Here is a 25,501-nt window from a genome sequence, read left to right as displayed (position 1 = left end):
ATTGTGATTAAAAATATTATACAGAATATTAGCCACTGTATATATTTTCCCATCTCTCAGATGAACTCCATTTGTTTACATAAGGATCTCCTCTCCTCCTTTCCTTGAGTCCTAGGACAACTGAAATTCCCTCCCACATACAGCCATTCAATAGTCCCACAGCTTTCTCTTGCCGGTACGCCATACTGGACCAGACCGGACTGGCTTCCCCAGGCCGGCGATTTAAAGGGCCTGGGGCTCCTGGCAGCAGCTGGAGCTGTGGGCCCTTTAAATTGTTGCCCAAGCCCCGCTGCTGGAGCCCTGGGGTAGCAGCAGCGGGGCTCTGGTGGTGATTTAAAGGGCCAGGGGCTCCCAGCTGCCGCTACTGCATAAGAGCCCTGGGCCCTTTAAATCTCCGCCAGAGCCCCAAGCCCCGGGATAGCAGTGGCAGCCGGGAGCCCCTGGGCCTCCGTTGGTGATTTAAAGGGCCCGGGGCTCCGCTGTGGTAGCGGCAGCTGGAGCCCGGGGCCCTTTAAATCACCCCTGAGCCCCAGGGCTCCCACTTGCCTCTGCAGCTGACAGCTCTGGGGGTGATTTAAAGGGCCCGGGGCTCCCAGCCACCGCTACTGCCTCCGGAGCCCTGGGCCCTTTAAATCTTGATTTAATGGGCCTGGGGATTTAAAGGCCCCGCCTCTTCAGGTTGAGGCCACACCTCTTCTGGTTGAGGCCCTGCCCCCTGCTCAGGACTCCGGTGTACCGGTAAATCCTTTAAGTTACTTTTACCCCTGTCTGACTTGCGTGGCAGCTGGAGTCCAGGAAGGAGAGTGTGTGTGGCTGATATAGTAGGGGAGCAAACCAGTAATACAGTAGGAAGGCAGCCTCAAAAAGTTTGTATAAGGTCCAAACAGATATCCAAATTTTGGATGTTTATTCAAACAGGATAATAAAGATATTTAAGGTTCACCCCTCGCTAGGCACAAGTCACCAGGTTCTTGAGAAAAAACAAGAGCGCCTATGTTAATCTCTTTCTTCTCACTTTCAGATACGGCATATTGCTTATGGTACATCCTGTGAGAATAATTTAAATCTTTAGTTCCATTGTTGCAGCATTTAAAACAGTAAATGTTCTAATGCAGCACTAAAATGTGGCACTATGCAAAAGCTTTTGCAGGAGGCAATGAGGCATCAGACACTGAAAAATAGCAATATATATACCACACACCCGCACGCATATATATAAGCTTTTGTGGTAGACAATGAGGCATCAGATATATATAAACACACATACACACGTACAGATTTCTGTAGGCAAGGTATAGAGACAAGAGAGAAACAAAAGAAAATATTGCAACATAATATTTTTAAAAGTCAAGTAACTTACAGGACAGGATTTGTTTGGAGAAACTCATTACCCACTACTCACCCCACAGCCAGAAATACACAACTAGAACTTAGTTATCAAACTTGGGCAGATTTACTGTCATTTAAACTGGATAAATGGGTGCCTAACTGCCAATCTGATCACTCATCCACGTGACTGAATTTAGGCTTCCAACTTTAAGAGACAGATCCTTTTGTCTTTTTGTTGAGACAACATGTTTCTGAACACAACAAATTATATTATATCTGGGATTTATTGAACTATGCAGCATGCTGCAATTTAAATTGTTGAACTTTTCCCATGAAACACAAAGGATCTTCCAGTGAAAATTCTAACATAATCATCACTATATGATAGCAGGAGTCACTTCAATGCTAAAATACAAGCAAACAACCTCACTGGAAGTCCATTTTAATTATTGTGCCTCTGAACTGCCTTTATGCTGTATAAAATGAATATATATGAATATATATAATGAATATAAAAGGTGTCATGAAGTGTATCCCTAACAGAACTCACTAGCTGATTAACCTAGCACAGGGGTTGGGAGGGAAGCTTTGATGAATCTAGAGGTGGAATCTCCAATCAATGATAGCTTCTTCGATTCTTCTCCCACCTCTATCCATTTAAGGAATAGTTTTTGGAGCAAATATATCCACTATGTGTTCATTCTGCGGCTGCTAGACTTTCTTCCTAGGTTACCAGCAGCAATCCTTTATATTCAAAAGCTTTTCCAACTTTAAGGCCTGTATAATAATATGGGGGCTATACAAAAAGGTTCCTATTACATCAGTGTACTCTAGTAAGATCATGTACTGAATTGTAACAAAAAAGTGATGTGCTATAAATCACATCATGGCAGCAGGGAAAGATCTTTCTTTTGAGGGAAAAAACATACAAACAAAATAAAGATCTTACTGTTCTTGGTGGAATCTTTCACAACTGCATTTGTTTTGGCCACATCATCTGCAAATTTGCTGTAGTTGTTCTTTAAACCAAGGAGGTTCTGGTTGAGGTCTTTAATCCTAGCCAGTACATCATTTGCAGTGGTGTTAGCTTGTCCAGCTTTATCTTTAGCTGCTTGCACCTTCACAGCTGTATCTGTGTGCAAGAAAGGATCAAAATGTCAGAGCAGTCGTGAATACAGATGGCAGAATCAGACCCTCTGTCTTTCTTGACCTGACAGTTGCAACTTTAAAAACAAACAAACAAACAAACAAACAAACAAACAAACAACAGAATATCCAGCCCTGTTTAAAAGTAGAGAATGAAACATCTTCTTAGCCAGATTAATTTTTCTACGAAACCTTTCCCTGTGCTAGGAATGTCTGATTAACCTTGAGAATGAAAGTGATGATCTTCAGAACCCATAGTAGGGGGGAGCCCTTTGATGTGTTGGTGAAGACAGTACAGAATATTAATCTACATGGTCCACATAACTCAGCTGCTGCTCTATAGTTTATGGTTACTTTGAAGTACAGCTGAGTGAAATATTTGTGGTAATAATATTTCTCATCAAAATGTGGCTCCTTACAAATTACCTGAACTGTGTGAAATTGAGCATTTTTTTCCTTTTGCAACAGAGTTTTGAGCGAGATGATTTTCACTGATAGGTGTGAAAATGTTGTGGAAGCTATTAGATATTATTGATTAGGAAAGGGGGGAGCTCTGTGGCTAAGGCACTAAACTGAGGCTCAGGAGATCAGAGTTCAATCTCCTGTTCCACCAAAGACTTCCTGTTTGACCTTAGACAACTTACTTAGGCTGCAATCTGTGAGGAATTCTGCTTCTTGAGGAAGGATACTGCCCAGAGCACCCTCTGGGTGGGCTGGTTCTGACAAGCCAGCTTTGTTTTGGAAATACAATTGAACCCTTTAACACTATAGTATTATTAATAATATTTTACAAGCATAAGAGTGGGATCTGATTATTTCTTTACCTATTTTTCCCCAAAGTGCCTGAGTGTATTCCTTCTGACCTCCTTGTGTGATGTCTATATTAGAATAATGTAAATTGAGGCCACTGTGTTGCTTTCCTTTGACATTTATTCATTGCATACCTTGTACTTACTTTTCATCACACTATAAAATACACTCTTTCCTAAGCATGTGGGTCCTTGTCCTAAGGTGAACTGCCCTCCTACTTTGATTCCTGCTGAGCTTTTTTTTTTTTTGTCAAGTCTGCATTATTGGTTCAGGCCATTCTGTTTTGCTGAATCTTTGATATGACGAGAGCAGTTTGCTTTTCCTTGTTAATTCCCCTGTTTGATAACCAGTTTACTACATTTTCCTATCTTTGACATTTATTTGCTACAGATTTTAGTCTTCGTTTTAATCATATTTACAAAGCACACCATTCGTGCGCTTGTGTCCTTGTCCCAAGAGCAAAAACTCTCTAACTCTAATCTACATTGCCATTACTTCATATTTCTTCTGCTTTCTTCACATTTAGTATTCCTAAAGGCGACGGCCTTCTGAGGTCCATTCTGCTTGATTGAGACATCTATCTGCACACAGTCACACCAGTAACTGTAGCAGTAACTTCACAAAATTAACTAAAGTGCGCATGACATAGCACAAAATCTCATGAATGAAAGATTTCAAGGATCTGGGTGAATAAAATATAAATATCTCCAGTTACGTGAAATCTGGAAGATGCAAAAATGTGTGAAATGAATTGGTGAAAAATATTGCACGGAGCTTTGTGTGCAGTCCATACTTCGAGAACACCACAAAATGGATAGATAATAACTTTTCTTTGGTGCAAATTTCCAGGGCATTTTTTCAGTTCATAACAACAATGAGCAGTTCTTTAGAGAGAACAGGCATGGCAAACTACATTCTGAAATAGATGATAGAGCTTTTTGGTTTTGTTTGAATGTTTTAACAAGCATTCAGTTTGTAAGTGTCCACTATAATGAAGTTATAATGTATTTCTCTGTCCCTTACTAGCACCACAAAAAGTATCAAATATATGGAGCTCTTGCATATTAATGAGTATGAAAGACTCTTTGCTATTAGTTATATAGTACCATAAGTTGCATAGCACTTTATGATAATAGAAGAAAGCCTGTCCCTGTCCTGAGGAACTTATAGTCTAAATAAGACACAGCACAGCAAGTAATGACAGAAGACAATGGTCTGAGGAGATGTGGGGAATAGAGGACAGATACAATAAATAAGGATCACACAGTTTTGTTTCTGAAGTTGTTAGGTTTAATTCAGATTTTGATCAATGTTGTGTTTTACTCTTCCTATTATTTAATATTATTGGGAGAAGAATGTCAAGCATGACAGCAGGAGCAGGTAACATAGCAGCAGAACTCAGTGGTGGACAGCTAATGAAGGAGGTGAATTTTAAGGAAGGAAAGTGAGGACAGATGGCACACTGGACCAGAAAGGCAGTTACAGGGACAAGGTCAACATGCAAGAAGGCATGGAGGCCCCAGTGTGAGAAAAAAGAGAGGGCAACAAGGTACAGTGTAGGATGTGAAAAGGGATGTCGAAGGCAAAAAGGAAACAGGTCAGAACAAGGACAAAGTTGTGAGCCCCTGAGATGCTGAGCATGACACTCTTATGCTATTTTAGTAATAATTACTAGAGCAATCATTCATTAAGAGCTTGTCTACGTTGGGAAGTGATTGTGAAATAAGTTAAGGTGTGAATTAAAAGTGCAAAAGCAATTCCACACTAGCTCTCTGTGGACATTCTTATTGTGCACTAAAAGTGCCTTTGTACAGTTTAGCTTAATCCATGAACTCTTCAAGTGGAATAAGTGTCTATATAAGTGTCTATATAAGTGTCTAGTGCCGAATACTTATTCCACAATAGCTATTCTGAGCTATTTCCCCATGTAGACAAGCCCTAAGGTAAAAGAGCAACAGTTCATTAGCGTGTGTATATATTCTATTTCTGCATGTATCAATGTTTATATATAAAAAAGTGCAGGGCCATTACTATGGGACACACAATCATTTATTTATTTCACAAATGACACTGCTGGAAAAATGATATACTATTTACAGAATCTACCATGATTCACTGTTGACTGAGCAGTATTCTAAAGTATAGATGGACCAAAATGACTCAGTCATTTGGGTCTCTCTAGATACAGACTATCTGGAGTCCTTTGGGCAATTTGAGATTGTTATTTATCCCAGGTCTCTTTGAACTGATTGCTGATGCCGTTATCATCGTTCTTACCATTCTGGGAAGCACTGTTCTGAAAACAGGTACTATCAGGGATGACTCTCAGCTTCTGAAAAAGACTGACTGGCTAACAGTATGCCATCACTCCTTTCCAGAAGTACTATCTTCCAGAAGTGGGCCATTTGAGAATGACAAAAACACAGCAGCCCCTACAAGCCCAAAATGCAAATGAACACCAGACATTTGTGTTCAGTTCAGTTTCCCTCTCATACACAGCATACATTCATTGTGAATGAGATAGCAGCCAATGGATGGAGTGTATGTAGACAAAGAATAACACCTATACACATTTTTATAAAGATGCAAGACGACACAATGAAGCACAGTTGAGCACAGTGCTTCAGCACTTTTTGTACTTACCTTTAGGAATGGCTGCCAGCTTTCCAAAGGTGTCATTCAAAGCTCTCAGGAGATCAGAATTCTTTTCATCAGCATTTTTCAACCTGTTCTGCATACTATTCAAGATATCCCCATTTTCTGCAGAGAGTACACATACAAAAAAGCTTTAACTCATTGTTTTCACTGTGCTGTGTTTATGTAACACAGACAGACCCTGGTCATCAGCAGGCAGGATCAAACCCTAGACCTCTGAAGTTTAGTGTATGAGTCTCTACTGCATGAGCTAAAAGCTATCCGGCTCTTAGCCAAGCCTGTAGCAGACTCATCAATCTGTACATGGTCTAGGTCGGGGCGGCCAACCCGAGCCTGAGAAGGAGACAGAAATTTAGCAGTGTACATTGCCAAAGAGCCACACTAATATTTCAGCAGCCCCCCATCAGCTCCCACCACTCCAACCTGCAGCGCCTCCTGCCCGCTGGCAACCCCACCAATAGGTGCCTCCCGCTCTCTCTCCATGCTTCCCACCCGCCGTGATCAGCTGTTACATGGTGTGCAGGAGGCTCTGGTGGGGAGGGGGGAGAGCAAGGGCACGGCAGGCACAGGGGAGGGGGCAGGGCCTGGGGCAGAGCAGGGGGTTGAGCAGTGAGCAGCCCCCAGCACATTGGAAAGTTAGCATCTATAGCTCCAGCCCCGGAGTCAGTGCCTAGGCAAGGAGCCGCATATTAACTTATGAAGAGCTGCACATGGCTCCAGAGCCACAGGTTGGCAACCCCTCGCCTAGGTGCCATCAGATGGGGACAGAGTGCCACACCAAGCAGGCATGGGTTACATTTACACATTCATTTGGTATGTACTGTAATAGAACAGACCATGAACAACCCATTTGTCATCAATATACATATATTTAATTAATTTACTAAGTTACTGCAATGAACATATGTAACACTCAGTTCCAGAGTTTACTAATGCTATCTTCTATATTTAAGGCACCTATTTCTTTTGTATCTAAGTGCTTGATTTCCTTAGACTATTGTATGGTGATACTTGGTGCTTATAGAGGGATTTTATTAAGGCTCTCAAAGTGCTTTTATGTACTCAACACTCCTGTAAGTACAAAATAAGACAGACAGAGGTTAACTGATTTACCCAAGGCCACCCAGTGAGTCAATGGCAAACCGGGCAGAGGACCCAAGAAGCCAAACTACCAGACCTGTGCTTTAAAGATAGGCAACATTAAACTTTTCTATGGTAACCTCACAAGTTCTTCTTCAGGTGTCTGCCCTAGGCTAATGGTTCATCCATTTTGTGTGACAAAACAATACAATCAGGGTAGTGTACTATCACCATAAGCATGCTATTTCCCAATTCTTGCTGGACTTTTTCAAAGTAAGGCAACAACTGCTGATACAATGTCCAGAGAAAGGGCATGAAACCATATTAGCGGCATCATGATCATTATTAGGAGGCTACATCAAGAAAAAGTTATCATGAAATATGCAGATTGATTTTTTGGAGGGACTTGTTTGTAGCTAAAAGCATATATCAAAATTTGTTTAAAGTGAAAAACTAGTACAAACCAGAGGATCAGCAATGTGATAATCAGTACATGAAAGATGAAACTGACATTATCCTTCACAGATAAGTCGATATTCTTCACAAACTGTTTTGCATAACAGTGATATTTTTGCTGGAACAATATGCTACATAAAAATGATTTTTCAGACTCTTCAGAAAGAGGCTCCAACTGAAGTTATTTAAAAATCTTTATTTCAAAAAGTCCAGCGTACAGTTTGGGGGAAAAATGCTAGTTATGTCTGAAAACACCTATCTGGGGGGACATTTTTAATCACTTATTCCCATTATTATGGAGCTCTTTGGAGTTGAGGAACAGAAAGGTGGGAATTTCTTGGCTCCAATGCACTCCATGAATCAGAATAACTGATTGAACTGATAGCAGAAGATGGAGAATAATTTGTAGAAAAGGGGATGGGGTATAAACTCTAACTGTGACCTTCAAAAGTGTACGAGTTCAGTGAAATTAAACACATTAGAAGTTTGAATACTTATCCGAACAGATGTCTGTGGTGTCTGCCAGACTAGATCAAAGTCACCTTTCTGGTCCCCTGATTATAGGCTGACTAAGGGTCAAAAGAGCTCCCAGTGTGAGTTAAATTATCGGAGAGACTTGAGACATTTGTGGCACAGACCGAAAAAAATCTCATACTGCCTACCTAAGGTTCAAGATTGAATTAAATAGTTTCAATGTACTGTCCACTTTACCAAACTATTAGAAGAATTACTGTGTGAGCAATTTGACTCTACATTATCTATGCAAAGAGTGTCTCAGTTGTCTCTGTCTCACACTGGCCTGAAACTATTATTATTAATATTGTTTGTGTTACAATAAGACATACTGGCTTGGAACAGCTTGGGACCCCTCTGTGTGAGCTGCTATACAGAACTATATAGTATGACAAGAGGATCTGAAGAACTTTGTTAACTAATTTTAATTTTCTCAATGACTATTACAGAATTTCAAAGCTCTTTTTTAAAAAAGCAAGCATATTTGTTTTTCTCAGGACTGATGGGTATTAACTTTCCTGGATGTGGCTTGAGAGAAACCAGTCAATAGATTATAAAAGATTAAAATCTGTCAAAGATGGATGTATGCAGATAGGAAGACAAATTGTTATTTTTTAAAAATAAAATCTAAGAAAATTGTACATTACCTATAAAACCAAGATATGCATTTTCGTAGATTATGAAAAGGCTTGAAGATTTTTTGTAACCCTCAAAACTAGCCAATCACTTACTATCAGGGAATCAAATGATTTTGTGTGTCAAAAAATTCTTATTTTCCTGCTTTCTTAATTAACTGGCAAAGTGTACAGTCTTCCTATGGTACTCTGAATATCTCTGGATAGACTCTATACTCTGTGCTTGAACCCCATGTGCTCTACTGGCAGCACAATAGCTGTCTCTTTGATTGATTGATCAATTATTGTAATGAGTTAACAGATATGTATTTAGGGTTTTTGTCCCTTTCCAGGTGATTTATTAGAACAGTATTAACACTGGCCTTATAAAGTGAGTCTCTTTTTTAGTAGAATGCACTTTTAAAAAAGTTGTATTTTTAAAAAATGGGTAGAAAAGAGAGCAAAAGAGCGCATGCATCCACACAACCTCTGCAACAAAAGGCAGAAAGAGAGAAACAGTCACAGGTAGAAAAGGAAGAGGGCTGAGGGACAGCAGACACTGGAGCATGAACAGTCATCCTGATGAAGGATGAAAAAGAAAGGGATTAGGAGCTGGCCTCGAATTAGAAGATGGGGAGCTGGTCCAAGCAAATCTATGGCTCCATTTAACTACCCAGGTAGGACCTGATCCTGCCAAGTGCAAAGTACCTTCAAGTTGGGGGCACTCAGCACATTGCAGGATCAAGCCCTTGTGCACTAGAGGCCCCCACCTATACCTCTTCTGCTGTTGTGGGAGGGGCAATGTTTGGGGGGCATGTAAGTGGGAGATACATTTTGGACTCCAAGACTGTCTGAAATGTCAACCAGGGAAGAATATGCTTCTCTTATTTAAGGTAGGAGGGTGGGGAATACTTTGAGCTGGGTGGAACTAAGGCTTCACTCTTGGGAAGTGCCCCACATAGAACAGGAGGTAGCCTCCCTGTTTGGGCAACCTGTGGGAGAAAGCGAGGTGAGTTGAGGCTGCAGTAAGCCCCAGGAAAGATCTTGTTTGTATTACAAAGGTTAGCCCTGGATGCCCAGGTGCCTTGTATTTTTAAGCACCAGGTTCTGAAACTCTCCAATCTCAATGAACAGTCAAGTCAGTGGGGCTACTAATAAGGTGCTACTGGACAAGAGTAAAGGCATCTGAATCTACCCCAAATGATCAGAGACTGTAGCAGAGCTAATTTCTTGTCTACTAAGATCAGCTTCCAAACAGTTTTAATTAGATCCATTTAATTTTCTAAATTTGCCTATTTCCCCAGTGTCTCTGGTCCCTTTTTGGAATATTAGTGTGTATACATTTTAAAATAATTCTGACATAGTTTATTCATTTCAGGTGGTGTTTCTAGTAATTTTGCTGTGTGCTCTTAAATTGTCTCCTTTCCTCCTCTTTAGCCTGCCAGATCCAGAAATTATGCTAATTATTCCCCTCCTATATTTCTGAAGCATCATGTTTCCAGACCTCTGTTTCCAGTTTTGTAACTATAGCATCAAACTAATTTTTATGGATTTTAATAAGTTCAGTCTCTCCAGAACTCCTAAATTTGAATATTCAAACTCCATCTGTTTAATATTTTTTTCCTTTTAACTTATCAAATGCATTTTTAACTGTTTTCTTAGTATTAGAAGAATAAAGCCATAAATAAATGCCCTAAGGGTGTCCCTTGCTGAAAGGGAGGGAAGGGGAGGAGCTCCTAAAACCACTGTTCATGAGAAGTCCTCTTAACAGTGTTGCTAAGTAATAAAGTTCTTAAAGGCCATATTGGGAAGTAACCTGTTGTAAATCTATAATTCAGACAGTACTTTTTATTAAGTATTGAGCAGGTATGTTGTATATTAATCATGACATGCACTGGCTTCATTTAACATGGAATTTTTTCCTCTCCTTTAAATATTTAATATTGAAAGATGCTGGAGACCAAAATCCTTCAGGTAGCTCGAGAATAGGTACAACATGAGCATCTGCAATACAAGTTTGCCCACATTGCTCAGCTAACATGCTTTACCTCTGGCCTGGGAGGAGTTAATGGGTTCATTCCTGTAAGATGCTGAGCACCTTCAACTCCCACTGAAACTGAGTTGGCTGAATGCCTTGCAGGATTGATCCCTGTATACCCATTCAGTTCTTAGCCTCTGTGAGGGGGTTGCACAAGAATGCCAATTAGTGCTGGCTGCGATTGTGTTTTGTGCAGTGGACACCTGTTCCTGTGACCTGGATTAAGATGGCCAAATCAATTTTATGTTTCTGTGGCATAGCAATAAGGGATAAAGCATTGTCTACTCAGCAGAAAAAGAAACAAACTTAAAGAAGTCATAAGAGCAAAACCATTTCCCCACATTTTAATCTGGCACCACATATGCCTGAGTATTGTAGGTGATTAAGGAGCTACATATAAATGGAGGATGATTTATCTATTTATATATCTAAGGAATAGTTTAGGTCTCTGCAGATTTTATATATTGGGGGCACTGAGTAATTGCTGATGACACGGCACCATTAAAATACCTTCACTTGACTGCTAACATATATAGTTTTCTTATAGTAACATGGAATGCATGTTCTCATGGGAAATTGTCTAAGATGCCATCACAAAGAACACATAGTTAAATGTGACACCAAAGAATGGGAAAGGAAGCTTCATTAGATTATTTTTAAAGAGTAGTTTTAAAACCATAGAAACTGCATGCACAGTAGACGTTGTTGGCAGGGTGCTGTCCAAATTAGCTGGTGAAATTATGTGTATATCTTGCTTCTTCTGCTACATTTGTTTTGCTCCTTTGCAAATAGAATTCTTGCTCCCCACCGTCTTATCCTATAAAGAGGATTATGAGTCCCAAGTTAATGCTTTAGCTACAGAATATGCAAGACAGTAGACAGGAATAAGCAGAAGAAATAGAGATGTAATGAGGGAGATGCAGCCTATGTTGGTCAATCTTTACTTAAAAAATTGTATATTTATTATTGATTGTAAATTTTGTATTGAAGAGTATGTTGGTTACCAAAATTAATACAGGAGCTCTACTATGTGTAACCATTTAGTGATTACAACACACTAGATCAGCTAAAATCCACTTCAGGTGAGGACAAAATCCCTGCATAAGATTTACCTGTACTTGTCAGAAGTGAAATGTTTTCACTAAAAATGTTCACCTGTTGTCAGAGGGGTAGAGTCTCCTCAAGCTATCAATTCTTAAACTAAAGAAAATGATATGAGCTGGATTTCAGAAGCCACCTGACTTTACGTCTCCAGCTCAAAGGGAGCTTGTACACAATCTTACTTCACTTTTCATTGATCTGTTCGGACAAAACTCCATATTTAATCTCAAATCTGCACAGGAGCAACCATATTTTTAAAAATGTAAATTCAAAATTATAAGCAAGATAAATTGCTCCTGGCAAGCTAAGAATCTGTCAAGGTACAGACAGACAGAGAGAAAAGCTGGCAGGCAGCTGCATTCACTCCCTCACAGCCAAATTCTTGAAACTCTACACGTAGGCAAATCACTACAAATAGAATCTACTTCTCCCCGCAAGTTTATTCCTTCTCACTCTCAGTCCCACAGAGAGAGAAATGACTAAACCTACATTGTAATAGCTGCTGTCAGAAGTTTTTCTCTGTAAGGACTATTTCAGCAGTTTTTGGAAGTAATATATGGCATTTTTCTGATTAACAGCCATTTTATAACTAGTGTAATTGGCCACAAATCATGAGAATGTCATAATGTAGCAAGAAAACATTCCAATCTCTGTCATACCTTAGGCCTGGCTTCCTGGAGGATAGATTATTTGAGTGGTTTACGGGTTTTCATTACTTTAACTAATGTACTACCTGTAGTGCAGAGAGAGAAATTCTAAACTAATGAACACTTCTGTCTACCAGCTCTTTATAGAGTGCCCATCATCCATCTTTCACTTCTGAATTTCCAGTAGGGATTCTGAAGAAGGCAACTTTGTAAGTATCCTAAGTAGGTTTCATTCTATTATTTTTAATCTCAGCTCTCACTTCCCATCCCAGAAATGCCAACACATACAGGAGGGATTATGTTCATACCAGTAACATTATTTTGATGTAAAAGTAGGGGGAGGTGGGAAATTTGTTCACTGCTCTTACTCTGCTGTATCCGCATTCAGGGCACAAATATTAATTGATTTCTGCAGGGCAGGTGGAATTTGAGACCATATTTAATTATGTTCAGAATCCATGCAATGAAACTTTGTTTTATGCCTCTACAAAGCAATTTTAATATAAATCATTATTAAAGAATCCTAATGAAAACCCATCAGTTTCAGTGGGGTTGCATGAGTGTAGATGAGAACCTAGTTTGTGAATTTATAAATGTCCCTTTCTGCTTGGATTGAAATTGTCTTGCAAATACTTTACACTATTTGCACTTTCACTTCTGTGAGTTTTGATAGGAATGAAACTTTGATTGGAGTGTATTTTAAAACAGCCTCTAAATATATAATTTATATTGTACTATGCTTTTTCCAGGCCAAGTTATATGCTTATATCTGCATATGGAATTCACTCATATCTGAGCAAAATTCTGTCCTCACTTTTTACTTTGAACACAAGACATCTTGCACTGTGGAGAAGTGTCCATAACAAATGACTGTTCCAATATAGCTGTGTAACTTCTTCAGGTATACATAGATTCCAAGGCCAGAAGGGACCATTCTAATCATCTACTCTGACCTCCTGTGTAACACAGACTATAGAATCTCCCGCAAATCATTCCTCCAGAGCAGATATTTTAGAAAAACATCCAATCTTGAGTTCAAAATTGTCAGAGATGGAGAATCCACCAGGACCCTTGGTAAACTGTTCCAGTGGTTAATTACTCTCATAATTAAAAATTAGTCTTATTTCCAATCTGAATTAGTATAGCCTCAACTTCCATCCATTGGATCATAATATGCCAATGTGATGCTACACTGAGGAGCCCATTGTTCCCCATGTAGGTATTTAGACTGTAATCAAGTCACCCCTTAACCTTCTCTTTGTTAAGCTAAATAGATTGAGCTCCTTGAGTCTACCACTATAAGGCATGTTTTATAATCCTTTAATCATTTTATGGCTCCTCTCTCCAATTTGTCAACATCCTTCTTGAATTGTGGACACCAGAACCGGACACAGTGCTCCAGCAGTGTTCACTCCAATACCAAATACCGAGGTAAAATAACGTCTTCTAGATTCCCTTGTTTATGCATCTAAGGATCTCATTTGCTCTTTTGTCCACAGCATAGCACTGGGAGCTCTTGTTCAGTTGATTATCCATGATGATCCCCAAATATTTTTCAGAGTCACTGCTTCCCAGGGTAGAGTCCTCCACTGTGTCAGTATAGTCTATATTCCTTGTTCCTAGATGTTTACATTTGGCCATATTAAAACACATAGTGTTTGCTTGCACCCAGCTTGCTAAGGAATCGGGACTGCTTTGTATCAGTGACCTGCCCTCTTCATTCTTTACCACTCTCCCAATTTTTGTGTCATCTGCAAACTTTACCAGTGATGGTTTTAAGTTTTCTTCCAAGTCATTAATAAAAATGTTAAACAGCATAGGGTCAAGTACCAATCCCTGTGGGACACCATTAGAAACACACCCATTCGATCATGACTCCCCATTTACAATTTTATTTTGAGACCTATCAGGTAATCAGCTTTTAATCCATTTAATGTGTGCCATGCTAATTTAAGATTGTTCTAGTTTTTTAATCAAAATGTCATGTGGCACCAAGTCAAACACCTTACTAAAGTCTACATATATTACATCAACACTATTACCTTTACTAACCAAACTTGTAATCTCATCAAAAAAAGGTATCAAGTTAGTTTGACAGGATCTATTTTCCATAAACCCATAGCATTAATTTTATTACCCTCCTTTAATTCTCTGTTCATAGAATCCCATATCATAAAAGTCATAACAGATCAATCATCGTTATGGACCATGTTCCACTGTTTGTGGCACTGTGTATTCAAAATAAATGTGGTCATCAAAGTGGATGGGGAGGAGATAGAGCCAGATCTCTGCTGTCCCATATACACTGGTCAGTGAAACAGGCCAACTGTGCCTGATGGAATAAGCTGTACCCCAGAAAGGGGTGTACTATTGAAGTTTAGAGAGATAGGCATCCTTCCTCCCTCACCTGACTACTTCCTGCTCCCCACCCTCCAACGGCTTTGTGGATCTGCACCACATGTTACTGTGGGCTGCTCCCAAAATTCATAATAATGCCCTATATCTTTACTAAATCTTGCAGTCAAGACACACAATAGAATTTTATGGAATGCGCAACTAAAATGTACATCCAGCTTTACAAGCTATCAGTGCTACACATTTTCACATCTCCTGCACTTTTAGACTGTGATAAAATATTTGTAATTCCCAAAGAGAATATGATCATAAAACATAATAAATGACCTCTTTAAACCTATCAACTACTTACTGCATGTTAAATATGTTCTGTTGGTTGAATTCCTAGGCTGCCAAAATATGTTTAAGTGCAAAAAGCCAAAAAAGACACACTAAGATCTACCTCCTCTGGGTTTGATCCCATAGATCTTATGCTTTTGTACTACAACTTGCATGAGGTCAATGGGGGTTTTGCAGGAAAAGGACCCAAGGACTGGACCCAATCATTTTCTGAACAAAATTTGTTTATGTTTCTAACACAAACAATTTATAACTTATGTTAGCACTACAGATGGCTTTAGGCACCATCAAGGAAATAACCAGCTATGACCTGATTCCAGAATCTTATTGTTGGTGATTTTCTAGTGATGATGCATAAAGCGAAGAAATCATCTTGATTTTCAGAAACTATGATGAGCTTGCAATTTGTCAGCAAGAAAAATCATGTCTCTCTGTTTCCAGGGTGCCATCTTTTTTATTTCCTTGCAGGCCCCATATCTGTTTCTTCTCACAGGCTTCCAAGGACCGTAACATTCCTGTCTTCATGGTTATTTCCAGGTGTCTCTAGCTTGCTATGATAATTTCAGCCAGTTAAGCTTGATCCGACTATGTCATGATTATTACTCAAAATTCAAGAGATGCTATGATCATTGCACATAGCTTTTTTCCAAAAGATCCAGGATGACATTTCAAACTATAACAAAGGAATGCATGTAAAATTTACTGGATCCTAATTTGAAATAAGCCACGAAGTTACCACCCTGGACTTGATATCATATCTCATAATCATAAACTAAACTTGGTTAGTACTTGGATAGAAGGCCTTCAAAGGCTGATTCGGTAGGTGACACTCTTCTTTCCAAGTTTTTATTAAACCATTGACCCAAAATACTATAGTTCTGGAGACGTTTTTCTCTGGCTGACATAAAATGGCAGTTGAGACCACTTGTGATCATTAAAACCCCCTAGCATTTTCCACAAGCGCAGAGGTGGGAACCTCAGAATACTGGCCAAATTCAAAGTGGGTAATTGTATTCTGCTTACCAAATATTTCCCCTTCAGTTTCATTCAAATAAGTTATTCTTCACTTCCTGTCCTAAGCTGTTATGGAGGGTTGTTGACAGCTATTGAACAGATGCTATATTCAACTCCATCCAGAGATGGCTTTCATTAGTGATTACAATAAGTGATTTTGTATACTCTTTAAGAAGTTTATAAAACAGTTTAGGATTTGTCTGGATAAAAAGCTCTGGAAGTAGGCTACTACTGGCTGCAAGATGCTAGAACTAGTCAAATAAGGACAAATATATTCACCAAAAATACATTCAGTAATTGATAGGAAAACATTCGAATACATTCTATATAAATACGATTTGACCTGCTCTACTATATATTAAGGTAATGCATGTATGTTAAGGGCTAGATTCTGACTTTAAGCCAAGCCCTCAGAAAGAAATAATGCATGAGCTGCACCGACTATGGCTGGTCAATATATTTTATCGAAAATTCTTTGCAATTGAAAATTGCATTTGATTCAATGAAAATTTTCACTGAAAGTGTCTCATTTCCTCAAAAATGTTTGATTTTTTTCATTGGAATACTGAAAACTAAACAGCAAAAATTTTTTGGCTAAAAGCTGAAATTGGTTTGGTTTTTGAGAGTTGTTAGCCCCAAATCTGTCATTTTGGGGCTTAATGTTTATGGTTTTCGGTTATTGAAAAGTGAAACGTAATTTTTTAAAGAAAAGTTAGAATTTTCCTATGAAAATTTTGATGAAAACTCCCCCCCCCCTTCATTGAAATTTTTAATGGAAAAACCCTCAATTCTCTTTCCAGCTCTAACACCAAGCCATGAGTAGTTCAGGGAGACATTGTGACTCAGAGGCATAGCTCCTCATTGCAAAGCCTATATTGCTTCATCCTTACTCCTAGGTGGTGGGGTAGTAATTTACTGCTGACCTGTAACAGCCGTAAATTACTACCCACCACCTATAATGCTGGCTCACCTACTGTAGCCAGTGAATCAATGGTGAAGCTAAGGCTCTACCATTACCCTTATCTGCCCACCAGCATCAGGGAGCAAGTAGCCCCACTGGACCGAACACCCAGGTTGCCCATGTAGGCACATATTACTGCATTAATACTTTGCATGGGCCCACAGTCAGAATTTGAAGCTAGTCTTAAATAAATAGTCATAAGGTTACAAATTATACTCATTTCCTGCTATCAGGATAACTTAGTGGTCTAAGGCTCTGCATTTAGGTCACAGTGTCCCCTGGCTGAGCTTTTTTTTCAATTTCCCACTGATGTGTCTTCCTTGCACTAGGAACATACTCAATCTTAGTAGTTTATCAACAGAAATTAATGTCATATAGAGTACACATACCTTTAACATCACTTTCTAACTTCTTGGCCTCATTAAGAACCCTGAAGCTTTTCTGAAGCGAGTTCTTGGCACTATCCTTCAATGATCCTTGAGGACCAGATGCCTGCAGACCAACAAGCAGTGTCATTTACAGAAAAGTATTTTTAAGCTGGTTCAGGGCAAGTTTAAAGTAATAAAAAGTATAGGAGGAAGAGCTAGCTCAAGAATCGTTGAAATTTTAAGCGGTCATCAATGTACTCTGAATTATATGCTGCTGCCATTACACTGGTTCTCCAACAGAGATTAATAAAATACTTTACATTTATTAATTTACTTTTATTTTTACAAGAAACCAGGGCTCCCTTGGAATGTCAATGATGAAGTTAACAAAAGAAACAGAAAGAGAAATTGTTTCTGAATGTAGTGAAAGCAGAATAGAATCTGGGAGTGGATTTTTTTCAAATCTATGTAAGCAGATTTTTTTCAGTCTGGATTTCTTCCTGCAACTAAGAACACAATAACATAATACAGTTCGATACTTCTCCTTAACAACAGCTATGAAACATTTAATAAATAGACTAGATCTCACAACACAGACTGTAACATAGACCAGAGAGATGTTCTCATAGCAATTGTATTTCCTGAATCAAACCAAGTCAGTCAAGGTGAAATGAATGAAAATAGGCTTAGGAGGGGGACAAAAGGGTAAGGTGTAGCTAAATCTGAAATTCTTAACTACTAAATACTATTTAAAAATCTCATTATTTGAGAATCACACAAAGCTGTACCTACAGTTCAAGGTTGATATAGGAAGAACTGTTTTTCTAAATTAAATTAGTATTTTAACTTGCTAGGAAATGCTCTAGAATCTGAATCATTTACTGTTCAGTTTGAGAGAATGAACTCCGGTCACTCCATAACACAGACTGCATTTCTTTGAGAATACTCTTGACAGCCAGATAACATTTTATATTAGTCATGGGTCATAGCCTTGTAACTAGTATGTAATTAAGAAGTAGCTACTTTTCATTTTCCAGGGCAGATACATGTACTTAAAAATTAATTACGTGCCAATTAAATGACACTGTTATTATTTAATATTTATATTCCGATAAAGCCCAGAGGTCATATTTTTGAACACTTTTAGATTTCTCCCACTTCTCTTATACATTAGAGCCCATACATTTGCCTAACCATATCAAAATCTTGGCAGAAGCCCTGAATTCTTTGGAAATTCAATACACGCTCACAATGCGGTTCTCTGTAAGACAGCGTTTTACTGCTTAAGGTGCTGTACTCGATATACGCACAGCTACCAGCTTCAGGCTCCTTGTTATCGTATAGAACTGAAACACATACTTCAGTGCTTTTCTGAATAGGGACTGACTAAAGCATGTGCTTAAGTGCTCTCCTGAAACAAAATCCAGGTGACTACATTATTGTGCAATAGTATTCCATACTTCCAAGCTCACTTAGGGCTTCACAGACCCAAAGTCTGCAGTCCCTGTGCACGTGGAACTGCTGATTTCAACATACCAATGAAAACTGCAGAGCTGGGATTTATATATCTATTTTTAACATAGAGTAACAGCTAATATAATTCATTGCACATGTAGTAGAAATGATACCCATAATCCCTTAAAAAGAGTATCCGTGAGGAATCATTACTTGATCTCCAATGCAATAAGGGAATTGCTCCTTAAGGAGGCATGTTTGGCCAGTTTTGGCAGCAGATACACCTGTCAAATCAGATTATGTTTTTATGTTCTTTTTCCTTTGAGCTTTGGAAGCTAGGGAATGATTACTCTGTGAGCACAGAACTTCAGATCTAATGATCATTTTTGTTATTAACAACAATTTGCTGGGCTTGCTTGACTGGCTATTAAAGCAGTTTATATTTGATAGAATGAAGTGGAAAGGCTGCATTTGCAATGCAAAAACAAGATGTGGGTTGAATAAAGGGCTGAGTAATTAAGGCCAGGCTGATATTTCTGCCAGAAACCCTGATTGCACTCCATATAGCTTAAAGATAATATTTACAAAGACCTTTTCAGCGATAAATAGAGATGTACAGATTGAAAACAGTTTAAAAGGAAATATGCTATTCAAAAAGTCAACTAATCAAAACATCTTATACAAAGTGTGCATTTTGGTGATTTGTGGTTCATAAGATATTGACTTAACGAAAAGCACAGACATTACCAATATCTTACTGTGTGCAACATGAGTGTTCATGTGTGTAGGCAAGTGTGTGTGATGGTGAACTCCTTCATGTTTTAATAGCAGGTGATACTGTGTGTTTAGACATATGGATTGATACTGTATTTAGATTTCCTGTATCAGTCCATATGCTAAAAAATAGATAATAGAAAAAGAAAAGCACTGTCAAACGACATCCACACTACCCTCCTTCCGTCGGTGGTACGTGTCCTCACCAAAGCACTTCCACCAACTGAAGAGGGGCAGTGTGGGGGGCTGAAAGCCAGAGCTCTCAGCTTCCCGCGGCTCCCTGCTGGGAGCCCAACTGCCCCCTGGGCTTTTCGCCTCCCTGCCGGAAGAAGGGGGCAGCCACTGAGCAAGGAGCGGGGAGCCAGGAGTCCGGGCAGCAGCCTGTTTGGGAACAGGGAGCCCAGGGGCAGCAGGGCTGTCTGCAGGACTGGGGAGCACAGGCAGCAGTGCGGTTGGGAGCAGGGAGCTCTGATGGCAGCCAGGCTGTAGCTGGAGGCCACCACAGACCCCACGGCCTCCTTGTCATGGCTGGAGCTGTGAGACTGACAAGAATGACAGCCACCAGCCAATGGAAGTAATGCAGCATCTACTACACTGCGTTGCCCTAACTACACCGACATAAGCCCTACGCCTCTCGTGGAGGTGGAGTTATGTCTTCGGTGTAGTATGGCACTTGCGTCAGCGGGAGCAACTGACACAATCAGGTTAACACAAGCTGCCTTATGTCAACCTAACTCTGTACTATAGAACAAGCTCTAGTTCCTTGATCTTGCTTAGTAGACCGCACCTGCACTTTTAAAAAAGATCACATTAAAAATATCTCTTGAAGCACCACTTTAAAACTGATTCTAAACTCTGAACTACAAGCCAAATCCTTTCTCATGATTCAGCTTTTCAGTCAGTTAACCCAATCACCATCACCACCCACAATAAGTGATGGACTGCGGAAAGCTGCTTGAATGCTGGAGATGCAGCATCAGTGATTAATTTATTTTGCTTTTAAAAGGGAGAATTAATCCATCATAAAAAAATGGGAGGAATTCTTCTGTCATATTTTAAAATATGGATTATCTTTTCTAGTCATCTATCAGGCTTCCTGCTAGTGAAATGCTTCTTAGTCTCTTTTAGTTCTAGCTTTTAACACTGTTAATTTCATTTGAAAAGAAAGCATCCTTTCCATTAACATAAATAAAACCCTAAAATGACCACTCATCACACTTCTATGTAAGAATCTGTGTGATACAGAAGTAGGTATTTTATTATATGTTATGAAGGGTAGGAATGGCAAACACGTAGCAAGAAGAACTCCCCTAAACTCATTACTTTACATTAACTCGTTACTCCCTCCACATTCCTATTTTTCTATCAATTAGATCCATATTCTATACAACTTGCATAAAACAAATAAGGTTATATCTATTGAATCCATAAGAATGAGTACCCTTAAAAATGGTGTCTTAATCATGCCTTGGTCTCCGTACTTGGTAATCATTCGTCTCTATTTATATCATACTGTCCACATCCTTTCTTCATTCCATTTCAAATTATCTATCCTCTTTCTCTCTATAGTATAATCAGCTGGTTCATTGCCTCTCTGACATATGCCCTTTTGTAGCCATATAGCAATCACCTGCTTTGTTTCCTGACTATTGCATCTCTCTTCTTTCCCGTTCAACCATCATAACATCTGTCTCCCTCACTGTCTCTGGGGCATCAAAGGAGAAAAAGATAGAGATATTTTTCTGGTTTTTTATTCTGAAAATAAACCCACTACTCTTTATTTGCCTTTGCTTTAAAACTGGTAATTCTGATAGAAGGAACTATGTTTATAGCTCCCCAGCACACATCAGTATGTGAGGCTCCATGTTCCCATAAAGAGATAAATTCAGTAATTAGTGCTACTTGAACTGTAAGTTAATATTTAAAGTTGCAAAAAATGTGACCAACACCGATTTAAAATCCAGACCTTATTATCTTGTTCATGAATATGGACTGGTCACATTGTCCTTATTTCTAGCCTTGTAACTCTGAATCCACAGGGCTTTGTATTATTTCTGCTAGCTATCTGTATCATTGCAGTTTCTTTATCTGGTATAGGGATTTTCCAATTTCACTGTTTTCTGCCATCTGCAGGGGTATTTTCAGCCTGGGTGTCTGTGAAGTGCAGGTCAGCTGGTCACATATTTGCCTCTATAAATAAGCTTTTAACTCCTTCATTACTCCCAATACAAAATATCCCTGGCTTTCTGCCTCTGCTGAGTTTGTTGTAGAGCAGAGGTAGTTCCTTCATAGTTGAGGTTAAAGGGCTAGCTTCCCATTATAATACCCATTTAAAATCCCTCTAGTTGCCTTGACCCTCCCAAAGAACCAACCCTCTGAAATTTTACTTGTTGCATCTCATCTTGGGGATGAAGCTTGGTACAGTTTGTAAATGCAGTTTTTTGCTGCCAGTGTTTAAAAATCGTTCTGCCATTCACTTTCCAAAAAATCTTCCTAAGTTTGTGTGGGTCATCACATCTGCAGGGTGGACTGGCCCCGCCATCTCCAGTTCTGTTTTGTTTCAATGGCCTTGTTGTGGTGAAATGCCCTTAAATATTTTTAGGGAGCTATTGTGGGGGATTGCCAAGATAAAGATTTCTTCAGAACATTGACTTGAAACTGACCTGCTTCTGTCTCGAGGCTTTGTTGCAGAAGCTGCTAACTTGAGTGAGGGATGGGGGGTGAGGGGAGACATGGGCAGAAGGGTATGAGAGAGGAATAAAAATAAAGGGGAAGTAGTCCAGAAAAGGACAGTGTAGGGGGCACAGAGAGGAGAAAATGGGATCAGGAGGGACATAGACTAGGAGTATGTGGAGATAGGATCTCAGAACTGGGGGGCTCCTGCAGTAGGAGAGGGTATAGATAGAGCAGTAGGATGATAGCACATGGAAGTTGGAATGAAGGGGGTGCAGGGAGCCAGGGGTATAGAAGCAGCCTGAGCTTCCCTTCCAACAGACACTATTCACTTTTCTTACCAGTTGCATAGCTTCATTTGCACGGGCCTTGGCCTCCCTGGAGAGTCTCTCTGCTTCATCAATATAGTCCTTGATATTGCTATATGCCTTGAAAGCTACAGTGGCATTGAATGAGAGGTTTTTAGCTTCAGCAAGGATTCTGTTAGGGTGGAAAAGGTACGGCACACCATTAAAAACCGCAGTTGTAGCTCAACAGAGCAAAATGGATTGGCACTCTGAGCCAAACAGCCCAGATTTCTAATGATTGGCTCTAGTGCACAATGCCATATTTGAGGTTTCCGAAGTGTGGGTGCTAAGTGTTTAAAGGGGGTGTCAAATTTTATTTTCTTAGTGTCACATGGAGCAACAATAGTTTTGTGTACTGTGGGTTGAGGAGATATTTCACATTGAAAGGAAGAATGGTCCAGTGGTTAAGGCATTAGCCTACGACTCAGGAAACCCACGTTCAATTTCCTGCTCCACCACAGACTTCCTGGGTGATCTTGGGCAAGCCACGGTACAGCTCCACTTCGAGCTTGAGATGTAATTTCCATCTTGAGAAGATGGACCTATGCTAGTTCACTAAAAATAGCCATGTAGCTGCAGCAGCGTGAAGGGCCAGCTGCCTGAGTACGTACTCGGGGAGGCTAGCTCCTCCAGAGGCTACATTGCTATTTTTAGCATGCTAGCTTGTTGAGAGCTAGTATAGGTATGTGTCCTTGGGTCACAAAGTACATCTTTAGCTCTAAGTGTAGAATCACCGTTAGTCTCTCCGTGTCTTAGTAATATTGATATCACACCACCCCTGTGAGGTTAGCCAAGTTCTGAGGTTAAATACATTAAAAAGATTGTGAGGCACATAGATACTATGGTAATGAGGTCCACATAAATACCATAGATAGCTAATAGAAAGTACAAATGTCTAGTGTCTAGGTGTCTGAGGTAAACAGCTTTATCCTGATACAACAGTGGTTCTCGAACTTTTGTACAGGTGACCCATTTCACATAGCAAGCCTCTGAGTGCGACTCCCCTTATAAATTAAAAACCCCTTTTTTATATATTTAACATCATTATAAATGCTGGAGGCAAAGTGGGGTTTGGGGTGGAGGCTGGCAGCTCGTGACCCCCCACGTAATAACCTCCCGACCCCCAGTTTGAGAACCCCTGTGATACAAGGTGACAGGATATCCCCACACAAGACCGTTCAATTCCTCTCCCTCTTGATCTCACACATAAGACCATATTAAAAGCTTCAGTTTTTAAAGATTACTTTTCAGATATGACTCCATTGAATGTGAAACTGGTAATTTTGCAAGTATCAAATCAGATACTTTATCTGAGGTAATAGTGTGGCTTGTTCCCCAGAGATACTGTACACTGGCATGGAAATAGCTGCTAAGAGCTTCTACTCACAAGTCTCTAGAATTGGACCTGCTAGTTATCTGCAGAAGATGTGGGCACCGAGATAAATTGCTTGTTCCAAAGCTGTAAGCTATTGAGGGAGTTTTAAAAATATACACTTTAAAATATGTGATTTTATTCATGTAGCAGCTTTGAAAAAATAAAAATGGCCGAAGGTGGGCAGCTGTGCTACAGCAGGCTACCAGGGATTATGAGGTCCGTGTTCTGAGCGCTATACCTTCAGCAAGTCACTCTTCCTCTTCATTCCTCAAGGTATGTCTAAGACTGCAATCACTGGTGTGATTGCAGCTCGAGTAGATATACTTGAGTTAGCTTTACTCTAGCTAGCTTGGGTCCTGGATCCGTGAAATGTAGCAGCAGGGTTCTGGGCAGATTTATACAGCCAATGCTGAAGCAACTTCACTGCTCTGGGACTTGAGCTAGCTAGATTAAAGCTAACTTGGGTATGTCTCTTCCAGCTGCAAATCACACCCAATGATTGCAGCCTAGACATATCCTCAGTCTCTCCATCTATGAAATGGTGAAAATACTACTTACCTTACAGTGTCATTGTGAGACTAAACTCATGATTGCTTGTAAAGGATTTTAAAACAGTCATCTGGAAGGTGTTACAGAAATGTTTTGGACACACAAATCCCATTGACGTTGATGAGAGTTGGATGTGCACAACACCTCTGAAAATTACGCCACTTTTATCTCAGCCTAACTTTGCCTTCTGAGGTCTGAACATTTTGGCTACTTTGGAAAGTGCTTTGAGATCCTGGGGTTCATTTCCCTTTTCAAAGTGGCGCTTTATTATGAAAATATAGCAGCAGGCAACTCCATGATGTGTGTCTCATTGATTCCCTAGCAAATTTGCTCAACTTGCATATGAAAATATTTTCGCCCCTAACTGCCACGCCTGCAAACTCACTCTGGGCTCTGAAAATTTTTTCATCTGTGAATTCATTAAATTTGATATGGAAGTGGAAAGACACAACAAACAGGGAGCCCCCAGTGCTATTTTTATAATGTCCCTTCTGTAGAGCTGAACCATATTCTGAGTGACATATTTGTATGACACTCACTGGTGTTTTTGTACAAACACCATCTACTGGATAGTCTATCAACCTTCTCAAGCTTATCAGTTTACGAGTAGGGCTGGCTGGAAAACAATAATTCCATGTTGTGAAATTTTTTTGAGGTTTTGAAATGTGTTTAGTTCTGCCCTGGAACAAAACTGAGATCTTTCAAAAAATTTTGCAAAAAATGTAAGACAGAAACGAACCCGCCTCAGAATAGCCAATAGCCTGGTGGTCAATAGCCTAGAATGTGGGTAACCCAGGTTCAAGTCCCTGCTCTGCCTGATTTAGAGCAGAGTTATGAACCCAAGTCACCCATGTCCCAGGTGAGGGACCTAACCACCAGGCTACAGAGTCAGAGTCTCTCTC

The 25,501-nt window shown here is 39.7% G+C and overlaps 1 protein-coding gene across 3 annotated transcripts in view; it reads right to left on the bottom strand.

Moving 5' to 3' along the window:
* LAMA2 (laminin subunit alpha 2) overlaps window positions 1–25,501 on the bottom strand; it is a 476,685-nt gene that overhangs the window by 55,983 nt on the left and 395,201 nt on the right. For all 3 annotated transcript variants that reach the window (XM_075126729.1, XM_075126730.1, XM_048844580.2), the window contains 4 exons: window positions 22,670–22,808; window positions 17,448–17,550; window positions 5,929–6,045; window positions 2,279–2,461 (listed from right to left, as the gene is read on the bottom strand). In XM_075126729.1, coding sequence (XP_074982830.1) covers window positions 2,279–2,461; window positions 5,929–6,045; window positions 17,448–17,550; window positions 22,670–22,808 — 542 coding nt within the window. The remainder of the gene's footprint in view (window positions 1–2,278; window positions 2,462–5,928; window positions 6,046–17,447; window positions 17,551–22,669; window positions 22,809–25,501) is intronic.

Source organism: Caretta caretta, chromosome 3, assembly GCF_965140235.1.
Source record: "Caretta caretta isolate rCarCar2 chromosome 3, rCarCar1.hap1, whole genome shotgun sequence".
Lineage (NCBI taxonomy): Eukaryota > Metazoa > Chordata > Testudines > Cheloniidae > Caretta > Caretta caretta.
Note: the sequence above shows the minus strand (reverse complement) of the source record. Positions and strands in the feature narration are given on the sequence as shown.